General features: G+C 39.6%; 1 protein-coding gene and 1 long non-coding RNA gene across 4 annotated transcripts in view; both read right to left on the bottom strand.

Annotated features, from left to right (window-relative positions):
* The window catches only part of LOC116688438 (uncharacterized), a 466,907-nt gene that overhangs the window by 135,146 nt on the left and 317,605 nt on the right, over positions 1–14,156 (bottom strand). The window lies entirely within an intron of this gene.
* Positions 3,796–14,156, bottom strand: part of fancd2 (FA complementation group D2) — a 32,303-nt gene continuing 21,942 nt past the window's right edge. For all 3 annotated transcript variants that reach the window (XM_032514365.1, XM_032514363.1, XM_032514364.1), the window contains exons 27-44: positions 14,030–14,128; positions 13,844–13,938; positions 13,606–13,761; positions 11,478–11,594; positions 10,135–10,263; positions 9,909–10,027; positions 9,644–9,754; positions 8,326–8,456; positions 8,140–8,239; positions 7,129–7,251; positions 6,786–6,879; positions 6,586–6,657; positions 6,265–6,303; positions 6,096–6,170; positions 5,619–5,693; positions 5,279–5,425; positions 5,087–5,200; positions 3,796–4,242 (exon numbers count right to left, since the gene is read on the bottom strand). In XM_032514365.1, coding sequence (XP_032370256.1) covers positions 4,165–4,242; positions 5,087–5,200; positions 5,279–5,425; positions 5,619–5,693; positions 6,096–6,170; positions 6,265–6,303; positions 6,586–6,657; positions 6,786–6,879; positions 7,129–7,251; positions 8,140–8,239; positions 8,326–8,456; positions 9,644–9,754; positions 9,909–10,027; positions 10,135–10,263; positions 11,478–11,594; positions 13,606–13,761; positions 13,844–13,938; positions 14,030–14,128 — 1,874 coding nt within the window. In that variant the 3' untranslated portion in view covers positions 3,796–4,164. The remainder of the gene's footprint in view (positions 4,243–5,086; positions 5,201–5,278; positions 5,426–5,618; positions 5,694–6,095; positions 6,171–6,264; positions 6,304–6,585; positions 6,658–6,785; positions 6,880–7,128; positions 7,252–8,139; positions 8,240–8,325; positions 8,457–9,643; positions 9,755–9,908; positions 10,028–10,134; positions 10,264–11,477; positions 11,595–13,605; positions 13,762–13,843; positions 13,939–14,029; positions 14,129–14,156) is intronic.

Here is a 14,156-nt window from a genome sequence, read left to right as displayed (position 1 = left end):
ACTACAGCTGTTTAGATGTTAGGAATGGTTGCACTGGCACCCTGATGCGGAGTGGGACTTTTCCCGGTGGGACGGTACTATGTCGAGGCTGCCTGGCGTGCGGCCGCTGCCCGGTGGCTGCTGCCCGGTGGCAGACTTGCGAGTCGCGTCAGTGTCCACTCTCTCTGTAAAAGTAGAGATGAGCAGCGCAGCGTCCGTGGTCTCAGCTTCAGGTTTCTACAGGACACGCTCCGGAGATTAAGTGTGACGATATTAATGTAGCGATATTCTCAGATGATATTAATGGCAGACTGGTCAGAGACCATACATTCATGATTTCATTTTCTTGTTGCTTGTCCTTCTCTAATAAAGGGTAGTTTGTGTTACTCCTTAATAAGTGGGCCTATTGTTTTTGTTATAGCTTATATTGGTTTCATAACCTTCCTAATAAGTCTCCCATCACCGGACTAATAACGTGGCCTATATAGCTACAGCACGTATGTAGTGTAGTTTACATTCATCACACTGGAACACCACAATGCTTCTTAATCTTTTTATTTTGGTGCGGTCACTTGTCAGAAGAATAAAAAAACATGAATATTGTTTTTACATATATGTTCACAGCGTGTATTAAAGTCATTTACTTTTTTTCTAGTTGTTGTCCCTTTCTGATTGTTCTGCATGAACATTAATTGTACAAAGAATTAGATATAGCTTATAGAGATTTGTGCATGGTTGTAAAACATGTTCTCACGTTGTGAATAAGGGTTTGAAATTAAGCCTAAAGTCCGTAGGGTCCATTTCCCGAGGAACATTAGTTCCCTCCGCTCACTTTTGAGGCAAAGTTGATATTTTTAAACCCCCACACTTTTTTTTCTTGATAAGAGCCGTATTTCCCTTTTTCCATATTCTTCCCCTCCTCGTTATTTTCCATTAGAAGATGCTGCTCAATGGATGAAACATTTGGCGCATGCGTCTTCTCATCTCTGCATCAGTAAATCTGTGATCGATATCGTGGTCTATTTGAGAAAGCCGTGAACGTGCACTTATCCTGGCTATCTACACCCGGCTCGACATAGCTCCACCTGTTTATCCTGGCTCGGCAAACGTGCAACCGATTAAGCCGCGATGAGCAGATCACACTAAGTCAAGCTGCGCTTTTTCACTTATCCTGGATATCTTTATTCTACTTTCGTGCAACAGGCCCCTGGTGACACATCAACCCGATAATCAGCCGTCCAGGGGGGGGGCCTTTGGCCTTCATTTCACTTTCTTCATTCACAGACTAGAGTCTCTCAAAATCTGATGAACATCTTTTAAACTGACCTTTGTCTGATTCAGCAACTGCATGGCCAACTTCTTGCTTAAAATGTTTTCAGAAACACATTTCGGTGATTAAAATACAGTAAATTATGAGATTGTGTTCCGAACAAGCCGCCATGACAGTCTGGCTTTGAATTTCCGAAGAAACCAGAACCACGAAATGCGTTTGTCCAATCAGCTGCCGGTTTTCATTTTCGGGCAACAATACAGATTAGCGAAGCCTGCTGTTATGGAGCCGTATTACGTCTCGTCGCTTTGGTGTGTCCAAGGCACTTTTTTGACCCACTCAGGGAGACTGATCAGTCCTACTGCCTTCTCTGCCAAAGGTCGGCCGTCTGGTTGGGGTGTCAGGGGCTTTACACAAAATTGTAATGGCTCCCTCTGTCAACCTGTTCGTGGGTGGTGTGGGTGGGATTGATTCTTAAATAAGAAAAGAGAAATCAAGACACTGTACCTAACTGAATGGATCTATATTGTCTTATCTTTGTTGTATAAATAAACAAAAAAGAAAATGTTTCAATAAGGTTATCTGAAGGTTATTTAAAAGACAGACAGAGAACATTTAGAGAACCTTCAGAGAACATTCCCTGGAGGTTCTCTAACATTTTTATTTTTAAACCTTCAAAGGACCATCTGCCTAATGGTTCTCTTAAGGTTCTTCTTTTTTTAAATCTTCAGAGAACGATCAGGGAACGATCCCTGAAGGTTTAAAAAAAAAAGTAGGCCTACTATTAATTGTTTATAATAAGTAAGTAAAGTTAAGTAATTATGTAAAGTGAAACACAGATGGAGGTTTAAATGGATTCTTTGATTTTTAAAGATTAGTTGTAATGGCCGCTGAAAGTACCGGGACCTCATGGTACTCTGAATCCAACCCACATAAACCTTTTCTCGGCTAAATTTACCTTTAAAGACCACTAAACGCGAAGGGTGGGAAGGCATTTGGCGCTAGGGTCTGCAAAGGCTAAATTCAAGCTGCTGCAGCGGCTAACTGAAGTCCCTCTTCACCACTCAGCTATGACTACAACTAGGGCTCTAAATAATAGAAAAGCTATTATAATAGAACAGTCTGGTAAGTTAAAAAAATGGCATCACTTTACTGTAATGCAGTATGTAAAACTAGGAAAAGACACCACTTACCATATTACAATGTTACGATATTCAAAATCGAAGACGATATCTAATCTCATATCACGATATCGATATAACATTTATATATTGCCCAGGCCAATCCACAACAATGTAATTTTGTGAGCAACATTGTACGTAAAACATGTTAAACGAACATAAGATTCACTGTGATAATCTCTAGAACATTTGCCCATGCTGCTATTGAAAACAGTATGTATATTTATGGCACTGATGGAAGTCAGTCAAGGACTTACATTTTGAATTTGTTTCTACTATAGACAGCAACATGTGCAAGATTAATAGTCATTAAAAGGCACTTTTATATTGTTTACAATCATAACATCTATGGTTAATATGATTGATATGATTATAGTTCTTCATTCCTTATGGAGGTCATGGCTGTGAATACTTTCTCCACTCCTACATACAGCATAAAATGTAAGTACCAGTCTTTACTTTAGACAGCTGTCTTCAAAGAACAATAAAGAATTTACTCTCATCTATATTATGTGAAATTGCACATACTGTAATAATTGCGATTGCTTCTGTGCAACATTTTATCTTTCAGACATTATTTGACATAACAACTGAGCCCTCATTTTTAGTTAACTTTGTTTTTATTACTTGAAGCATCTATTATCCTCATTATTTTCATCCTATAGTTACTGTGTGGATAACTGGAGACAACTATGTCCAACGTGGAGCCCAGAGAGCTGCAGAGGCCATGGGAAAAAACCTCAGCATCCCTGACATGCTGGTTGGGTTCACGAGGTCAGCGGTGGAAAGGACTTCTCCCCTTCTTTAACAAAACCCTGCGAGGAAGAGCCCTCCCAGATGTTGTCATGTTGGCTCAGTTTAAGTGGTAAGTATAGACCTAATTAGGCTACTTATAACAACTTATTTTACTTTTTTTTATGACCAATGTTATCCAGCTCCAAGATACATTGTTTACCACAGAGCTCTCTGTTGTGCTGTTGCTTCTAATAAGCTGCTAGCTGGTGAAGTACTCTTGTCATTTAATAGGCTACATAGCCAAACTGGGTTTTGGCAATCAGTCTAGTATTATTATTAAAGATAAAATATTAATCTGTTTTTTTTTTTTTAAGATAAAATAAAATAATTGAGGGACTGGGTGAAATAAAAGACCCGGCCCTATGATTGTCTTCATCTAACAATCTCTTATCTTCTCAGATGCAGAGGCATAGTAAAGTTCCAGTTTAGGGATACAATGGTTTGGAAATGTTGATATTAGTGTCCACATAGCTTGGAATAGTCCATGTTAAAGCCGTTTTTGGTGGATTTCCTATCAGTGCTACCACTCTTCATGGGATTTTTGAGGAATAATGAAAGAATCTTTTAACAATCTATATTTTATTTTGTCGGCAAACACATAGAATAAAGCATTCAGCACTTTTTTCACAACCCTACCCAATGTAAAACACCTAATTATTAGGTTTGTTTTATCTTCAACAGAAAAGAAAACTTGTAGAAGTACATAAAAGCATCTCATGAACTTTTTTCAATGCGCTTGCAGTGTTATTGCAATTATATACTGGTGTTATTGATCCTAACCTGAACACCGCCCATTGAGTAGCAGTATTCAATACACTTAGAAAAGTGTCAATTCAAAGACACTACAACTGGCATTTCAAACATAAAAAATGTCATCCACAAAGGGGGGTCTGACCCAAATGCAAAAGTTTAAAATAAAACCAACAGTTGATGGTTCTTTCAGTCAGAGTCGTCTGTAATATCATCTTGATCCACATCGTCCTCTCTGTTGACCTTCGTTGAGTCAGTCTCCTGCGCCTGATGGAAAGCACATTAGAAACATTTGGCAAACATGCTAAATTAAAGCTGTGAAGCTACATAAAGCAGCATTGGGAAGAAACTGCATAACGTTTTCCCTGTCAACTGTGTCACGCACTAATCATTAGCTTGCTGGAGTGCTTCAACGTTTATCTTATCAGTCCACGTCCCTCTACAGTTTCAACTGCCTGTTGACTGACCTGTATGCTTTAAACAGTGTAATGGCCAACTCAGCAGCAGTGGAAGCACGCAGTTTGGCCGGCTGATATAACTGACTGTATTATTACTGTGTGCTGCTTATCCCTCCGAAGAAGCCGTGTTGTTGTCCTATTTCTGCCAATCTTTGCAGCCACTTTACACATACTTACACATTACTCTACCAGATAATTTACCATTAATTTATCCAATGTTCAGTTTTATGAAAAAGCTTTTATTCAGTATTTTTTTCCCTCTTTTGTTTACAAGGTCATTTTGTTGTACGCCGCTGAGTCTTCAAAATTCCTCCCAGGTTGATGTTTTTAAACGCCCCAGAGTTTGTATAGTGTAGTTAGTATAATTAATGTGCACACATTATCAAAACATGTACCCAGTACCAGTTGGTCTCTGTAGTTTTGACACCATTTGAGTATGTTTTGTCAACTAATTCTTGGTCACTGCTGATTGTAGTAAACTCTAGGTCATATTAACATTAAACATTAAAAAGTGACTGTGGAAATCCACCTGCCACAGGCCCTACTTATACCTGATAAATAAAAACAATAAAATGTCTAAATTGAAACATCTGCTGGGAGTAAATCCTACTCCTGTTTCATATGTTGACATAATGCCTGGAAATAGCAGGTACCTCATCCTCTGACTGGTCCTGAGGCAGTGGTGAACATTGCTGCTCCTCCTCCTCCTCATCATCATCCTCCTCCTCCTCACTTCCTTGTGACCGCTGAGAAAGAATCTCTTCACCCTGCAGCATATATCATTCCTTTAACTGATTAACTCAAAATATGAACAGGCACATAATACAAATTCCATAACGTTATACCTTCAGGTTGCGATTCTTCAGGTTGCCAATCCAAAACGCCTCCTGACAGTTGTTGAGCGTTAGCATGGCCTTCACTCTGTAAACAAACTGCTCGAGGCACTTCTTTAAGGCTGGTACGTGGTTGGTCAGACTTGTATCCTGGTGAATCTGAGCACCAACACATTATGACAAGGCTACTTAGTTATAGAAGACCCACGGATTAACATGTATATTGTCCAGACTCTGGCTGTCTTTTCTCTAATTTAACAGGAATATGTTGTACTCCCAGATTGGTAGATTTGGCACGAGTACACACAGGGTCTTATATGAATGTGCTAGAAACGGTGTGATCTGTAGCTACCTTAGAATGTCCACACATGTGATGGAGTTGCCGGGTGCTGAGCTGGAAGGTTTTTAACAGGCTCTGGACGTCCTCCTTAATAAGAAAATGCAGTCATCCCACTGTCAACAATTCATTTTGCGCATTTCTACACAACAACACAGAATGTTTTTCTGTGCTTAGCCATGCTCTAGTGCCAACCCATGTTTGAATGATATAGGGAAGCAGAAAAAATGCACTTGTATATGAAAGAGAATCAACTTGGTTGGGAATAAACTAGAAAATCTTATGTAAATACTATGAAATCTGTGACCTTGTTTATGCTTTAATACAATGTGTTAATACATTATTTTGTTGTTGTTAGCAGCAGAAATAATAACATCAAGGTCAACTTTTTAAGACTATTCAGTTTTCAAAGGCCACACTTGTTGTAAATGTTAACGTTCAGCTTAATATAGCATTAACTAACTGTACTAGGTGACAAGATTTCATGCATACCATGTGCCTTTTGAAACTGTTGTCCAGTAGTGGCATCCCCAACTTCAGAAAAGACTCCAGGAAAAGGCGGCCATACTACCCATCACAACATTATAATTAGTTAATTCAAAGTCATAGCAGTTTCACCTGAATGTGAAATCTTTTTCAAGGCGCACAGCAGCCGACTCACCTTTAGGCACGCAATGAGCACCGGCCTAGAATCAAATACCTGTGGGAAGAGATGAGAGGATAAATATGTGAGCAGATGAGCCTGACTAACTAATCTACAAAGGTAAGATGGGATAAAAGTGATAAAGCCAGACAAATCACTCTCAAACCTCCTTTTCATTTATGATGGCACGTCTAATTTAACCCACAGTATGAGTTATCCAAAACTAATCAAATACCATCACAGGAAAGATATAACCCAGTGAAGCTGAATGCTGAGATAAGGTCAAATGTTAAAATCTGTACAAAAAACATTCACAGTCATTAGATGATGCAAACAGACCTTAACTAGGTTGACCAGGATATGAAAATCTCTGACAGCAAGGTTCCATGTCAGCAGCTTCTCACTCTGAGCCTTGAAGGAGGACATGGGTTACATATTTTATTGGATAAAACACGCACGCACACACGTTTTGTGGCTCTGATTACATTGAGCTACGGTGTACAGTACTACAGTGTACAGTGTGACACCTAGTGGCTGACCTCAGTGTTGTCACTGACTTTGCCAGCAGGAATCTTTCTGATGGCCTTTTCCAACTCTGACATCAAGACTTTGTAGAACACTAGGAATGTCTGCCTAAAGAAGATAAAGACAATATTGGAAGAATGAACAACAGAATAATAACTTTATGGATAAATATACTCGTTCATTGGATTGTTAAGTTACGGTTATCACAGGAAGCCATGAGGCCATGCTGAGGCAGGAGCACATGGATCAATCTAACTGCCATCTGGGCTACTTATGTATAATCACTAACTCACAGGCAAACTTCCATTTTGCTCTGAGACAACTAAGCACAATGAACTGATGGGGATGAGGATCTACCTGTTGAGCGTGGGCCAAGATGCAGATCCTTCATCTTTTGATGCATTGACAAGCTCAGTGATTCCTTCTTGTGCTATTTCCTCCACTGCCTTTAGAACATCATCAACGTGCTCGAGATAAATTCTGCAGAGAGACGAACAGACAAAGACATCTTAATTAACACATTTAGATGCTTGTATCTCTAGCTTCTTTTTTATTTATGTTTTAAACTTAAAAGGTCCCATGCCATGAAAATGTCACTTTATGAGGTTTCTTAACATTAATATGAGTTCCCCCAGCCTGTCTATGGACCCCCAGTGGCTAGAAATGGTGATAAGTGTAAACTGAGACCTGGGTATCCTGCTCTGCCTTTGAGAAAATAAAAGCTCAGATGGGCCGATCCGGAATAGCCCCACATCATCACGTACCCTTCACCATACATAGAGATAGGCATGGGGAACTTTCCATAAGATCATCTCTCAATGCAAATCAAATCAGCTATTAAGCAAACTGAAATAACACCATACTAGTCTCTAGGTATGGTGAAGGGTATGTGATGATATGGGGTTATTTTAATTCCAAAGGCCAAGAGAACTTTATCAGGATTCATTGTATCCAGGATCCATGAAATGACTGGCCTTTAAAAATAAAAATGTGTAAATGTGTAAACTTATGCAAGTCACTGTATGTGATAGCATAGTTGAAGTGGGAAGTCAGGACTACATTTCACTGCTTGTTGTAAGTGTATGACTATGCATGTGACAAATAAAGAAACTTATAACAGAACCATATATAATGAAACTGTGTGCTTTACAAATGTACTAACACTTCTAGGTGCTTTAATATCATGTGTTGTTGTAGTATAAATATTTAAGCGCCATAGGTAATTTCCCTAAGCAGTTTATATCATATATACCAATTTTCAATATGTCATTAACTAAAATCCATTGCCACCAATCAGTCAGGCGTTAATACAAGCATATTGGTTGCTTTCCATCAATTCCATCAAACCTTTCTGACATACAGACGCACCTTAGGAGAGTGTGAAGGGCTTCATTGAATTTGTTTCCTCTCTCCTTCTGTCCGCTGGCTGTCACCCAGTCTTGGCTCAGGAAATGTTTTGCGAGGGAAGCTAGGAAGACAAATCAGATATTTATCATCACAGTCCATTGCACAGCAATTAAAGTTGATTTAAGTGAGGCAACATGTCAGACTGACCGGTGTTCTCTCTGTAGGCAGCAGGATTCCCTCCTTTCTCAGACACAGTGGACAGAAGCTGGGAGAGACACAGGGCTGTGCTGAGACTTGGCATTGTGCTGCCGAAGTTCACCAGATACTCAAAGCTGTGCCTAAATAGAGCAAAAACGGGGGCAAAGATTCTACATTGGATTCTGTCAAAAACACAACAATAAGCATTGCAATTGACACTATTAGACAATTCTGGTATTAAAAGGAGAACACCACCTGAATTAGGAATTTCAATATGTTATTTCCATGGCCTATACTAATAATAATAATAATAATAATAATACATTATATTTAACAGCGCCTTTCTAACACTCAAGGACGCTTTACAGACAATAAAAGTTCAATACATTTTTGTAAACATGCTACTCTCTCTCAAAGCCATTCAGTTCTTTAGTTAACTTTTGAGGTAACCGTAGCAGGAGCAGATGTCATGAGTTGGTACCCAACCGTCACTGAGTTTTTCAACCCAACACTCTCCAGGTGGTGGGACTTTATACTTGATGAAATCACACATTTGAGTTTCAGTGTTTGATTGCTCCAGTTTTTGGATTTGGGAGAGTTAATGGTTTTTACTAAAATTTTTGGACTGTCTCTTAGACAATAGGAATGACATGTATGAATGTTGAAATGTGGCATAGTTCCCCTCTGAGATTTTCCTTGCAGAACATTTTGGAAATGGCCCTTGTTCTTTGCTGGGCCCATGGATATTACATTTTGGTAATATATTTATTGCTATTGTGTTGTAAGGAGTTGCTCTTTATTCATTTTTTTAGAAAATTATGCAGTTTTTTGATAATGTTATGTTTATATATGTTTTCTGAGCAAAAATGGTTCCGTATTTACTTTTTTTTTAGCAGTGAGAGGCCAACAAGGCCGATTTGAAGCTATAGCGCATAGTTTCATAGTTTCTCCCCCATGAGGAATTCTAAGTAATGACAACACCACTGTTGCTACATCCACATGACACAATCCTTCCATGGTTGCGCACCACAAGGATTAAAAAAAACATGGACTCTTCAGAAAAGGTAAAATATCTTTGCTAAAGTTTCTCCGCAGGATGACATCATTTTAAAACAGTCATACTAAGAAATACAGAGAGAGTTGCATGAATCCTAATTAGTTTTTTATCAACTCATTTGGCAATGGCTTGAATGTAACGGGCGTTCTTTAATATAAAAAAGTTACACACTAAAGCTTTAATGTGATAAACAAATATATCAACACATAAATAATAAAAAAGCATACACTATATATAGTTACTCTGCTGCTCTGAAATTTCATCACTTACTTCACAAGCTGCTCCAGGGTCAACTCACTACCCCCCCCTTTTAGTCGTTCGGCTAAAACTCCAAGAGCCTTCTTCAGTAAGCTCCGCTGCCCTGGCTGGTTGAATCCAGACCTGACAAATACCCACATACATAGATACAGATACACTTCAGAGACCAGACTCAACAGAAGCCAGACTGACTCTTCCAAATAGCATACTGCTCTGACATTTCATAGAATTAAATCATTTAATGTCTGACATGAAAGTCAGTGGTGCAGGTCCTCACCAGCTGAAGGTGGTGTTCAGGACCTGCAGGAGCAGCTGGTAGCCTGATGACATCAGTTCGTGCTCCTGAACATCTGTGGCAGGTCCGTCCACAACGCCGTTGTTCTCAGACAGCAGTGTCTGGGGGAAAAATGCACAAATGTAAACAAACACAAAGCAATTTTTTTTATAAACAACTGGAAGAAAGAGACAAAGTCTTCACTCATATCTACAGATTGTGTTTGTACCTGAAAATGGTTGTGGCAGTTTTCCAAGTGTGAGCAGAGGGCGGGCAGCAGCTGGACACAGTAGGAAGCAATATCCTTGGAGCTCTTCTGTTGTAGATGGGAAAAACCCACGCTCTTATCGGCCCTTCCCTGCACAAGAATATTTATCATTAAGTTTCTTCTCATATAAGCCCGCAAATTACATCTGTACAGTTGTAACTAAATATCAGTGATAATGACAGAGTCAGGAAATGTACTTTCTTCAGGACATTTTATTTGCCTGCATCAAAGGAAAATATGTGAAAACAATAATGTATATTGCAAACTGTACTCCCTCAGACATTGTCAAACATTTCAAAGACCTGCGCATTCTTACATTTCGAGAGCTTTCATAAGGCCGTGTTCAGACGTAGGGGAGTGCTGAAAAACATTCACTAGCCATTTGGCTGCTGCACAAAAAAGTTAATTTTGGACCCTGGCCTACGGCGAAAAGTTGAGACAGAATAATCTTTTGGAGAAACGCAAGCTGATGTCACCCTGCGGCGGCCAATCACGTAACAGGCGATCAGAGTATTCAGTCCATTTTGAGGCAGTGTGGGAGTCCTGCACAGTAAACATCACTGTCTATGAGGGTAAAAAGCAAAACACAAGCACTTAATTGCTCAGGAGTTTGTCTAACATCTGATTGTTTCCTGCAACAACTTCCAGCACAACACAAAGTCCCTCCATCTCTTTTGTCTCTTTCTCCATAGTCTCACTTTGCCAGACCATCCACACGCCGCTGAGCGGCGGAAAGTCTGGCTAGGTCATATAGCATTTGGGGATGGTAGAAAAACATGCTCTGGTTTGTTGGCATTTCTTTAAACCAATCACAATTGTCATGGGGGGCGCTAAGCTCCGCACAGAGTCGCTGCTAAATAGTTGTGCAGGAGAAAACTCTTATTGGACAGATAGTCTAGCTAGCTGTCTCAATTTACCATGCAGAGATCTGAGGAGCGGTTAACCATTGTCTTTCTGAATCCACCGAAGTTTAAAATTACAACACAAAGACAGCGGAAGGAAACAGAAATCGGCAGAATATATGCATCTGGTGGATAAACTACTTTCTCCGTAATGCGAAGCTGCCTTAAAGTGTGGCTGGAAATGTCAAGATCATAAAACGGATCTGACGGAAAATAATAATGGTAAAATGTAAAGGTACATTTTTTACGAACACAACAGGACGACACATACAAATGGGCCATGTAAGTGACACTCCCACACTACGGCACAAACCTGCGTCGAATCGCCGGAGCTGCTGGATGTTATCTGACACAGCCTAACTTCTCTGATCTGCGTTTATCACTGTATGCTTTTTTCTGTACCTTGAAGAAAGGGGGTCTCTTGGCAGGGGCAGCTGTAAGACTGAACTCCAGTTTGCGAAGCATATCCTCCAACAGGAACACCAGCTCAGCAGGACCCAGCAGAACCTCTTCTCGCACCTCAATCATGTAGGAATATAAGAGGAGATGAAAATCCTGTGTATTGATGTACGTGGTGTGCACATTGTAAAACTGCATAGATATTGATTTTACTACAATCCAAATAAATCCGCATGCTTCCAATTATTATTCTCAGAGTATTGTTGGGCAGTAATGTTCCCAGCCACACCACACACACACACACACACACACACACACACACACACACACACACACACACACACACACACACCAAAGTTTTGGCACCCCAGGCAAAAATTTGCATTAATGTGCATAAAGAAGCCAAGAAAAGCTCCAAAAGGCATCAAATGACAGATTAGACATTTTTATAATATGTCACAAAAAGTTAGTTTTTATTTCCATCATTAACACTTTCAAAATAACAGACAACCAAAAAATGGCGTCTGCAAAACTTTGGGCACCCTGCAGAGTTAATACCTTGTACTGCCCCTTTTTGCAAGTATCACAGCTTGGAAACGCTTCTTGTACCCAGCCAAGAGTCTTTCTATTCTTGTTTGAGGTATCTTTGCCCATTCATCCTTCTAAAAGTCTTCCAGTTCTTTGAGATTTCCGGGCTGTCTGTCACGCACTGCTCTTTTAAGGTCTATCCATAGATTTTCAATTATAATGAGGTGAGGAGATTGTGAAGGCCATGGCAAAACCTTAAATTTACGCCTCTTGATGTAATCCATCTTGGATTTTGAGGTGTGTTTAGGATCATTATCCATTTGTAGAAGCCATCCTCTATTTAACTTCAGCTTTTTCACAGATGGCATCAAGTTAGCGTCCAAAATTTGCTGAAATTTTATTGAATCCATTTTTCCTTCTACTCGTGAAATGTTCCCTGTGCCACTGGCTGCAATACAACCCCAAAGCATGAATGATCAAAACCCATGCGTAACAGTTGGACAGAGGCTCCTGTTCATTAAATTCTGTGCCTTTTCTTCTCCAAACGTACCTTTGCTCATTGCGGCCAAAAAGTTCTATTTGAACCTCATCGGTCCACAGAACTTGTTTCCACAATGCATCAGGCTTATCTATATGTTCATTTTCAAACCTCAAACAATGATTTTTGTGGTGAGGACGTAGAAGAGGTTTTCTTCTGATGACTCTTCCATGAAGACCATGTTTGTACAAGTATCTCTTTATATAACTCCAGTGTCTTTCTGGATGATCGTGCAGTTAAACATGGGTTTTGACTTGTTTTTGTCACAATCCTGCGAGCTGTTCTATCTGATATTTTTCTTGGTCTTCCAGATCTTGCTTTAACTTCTACTCTTCCTGATGATTGCCATTTCTTAATTACATTCCAAACAGAGGATATTGGCATCTGAAAACGCTTTGCTATCTTCTTATAGCCTTCTCCTGCTTTGTGAGCGTCAACCATTTTCAGTTTTCTAGACAACTGCTTAGAAGAACCCATGGTGCTGATTGTTGGGGCAAGGTCAGATGAGTCTAGGCATTTAAAACCTTAAGATTGACATCACCTGGTCTTTCCAGACGATGATCCAGAACAATCCATGACACTGTCAGGTCTCAGCTTTCCAAAGGGGGCGGTGCATGCTATAAACTCTGCAGGGTGCCCAAACTTTTGCAGACGCCATTTTTTTGTTTTCTGTTATTTTGAAACTGTAAATGATGGAAATAAAATCTAACTTTTTGTGACATATTATATGAATGTCTAATCCGTCATTTCATGCATTTTTGGAAACATTTTCCATCTTTTTTGGCTTCTTTATGCCCATTAATACAAATTTTTACCTGGGGTGCCCAAACATTCGAGCTCCACTGTACATACATACATACACACACACACACACACACATATACACGGGCATATATACAGTATATACTGTATGTGAGCTGTTGTTCCCAGACTAACCCTATGCTTAACCCCTAATCTTAATTTTAAATTAAAAAGCCATATTTATTAAATTGTTCAAAAAATATAAAATCAATAATTAAGTAAAGAAACATATAAAAGGCCTAAAACGTATTATTATTTTCTTACCTTGGTGTGGAGTTCTGAGTCCAGCAGTGAACGGGACAGCAAGCCACTGCGCAGCACACCGAGCACCTCCATGTCCAGCTCCCTGAAAAATGGTCTGTAGGACACCAGACTGACACCTTGTCGGATCTCCTTTTCTTTTTCCTTTTCTGGTTGCTCCTTTAGCACAAGCAGAATCCCCTATTTAGCTTGGTTACATAACAAACAAAAAAAAGGATTCATACAAGAGGTCAAGGTTTACCTGCTGAGTTTTGTCTGCTTCATTTGGTTCCTCAAGCTGAGAGCTGCTCTCTGAGGAATTCTTGCCAGGGGCCTTCCTCTTCTTTCCTGTGCCATCTAAATAAAATATGTGAGACAATTGAATACGTTTTTAAGGGAATCCTTATTCAGAGTATTTGGTTTCATTAACGTGGGGAAATTATTGTACCTTTCTTTGCCTTATTTACAGGAGCAGCATAACTAAGAAGAACACCATCTGTGCATTCTCCATCAAAGTTGGCAACAGGTGGAACATAGCCAGGTGTTCCTGAAACACAAATTAAAGAAAAATAAAT

The sequence above is a fragment of the Etheostoma spectabile genome, chromosome 4 (assembly GCF_008692095.1).
Source record: "Etheostoma spectabile isolate EspeVRDwgs_2016 chromosome 4, UIUC_Espe_1.0, whole genome shotgun sequence".
Classification (NCBI taxonomy): Eukaryota; Metazoa; Chordata; class Actinopteri; order Perciformes; family Percidae; genus Etheostoma; species Etheostoma spectabile.
Note: the sequence above shows the minus strand (reverse complement) of the source record. Positions and strands in the feature narration are given on the sequence as shown.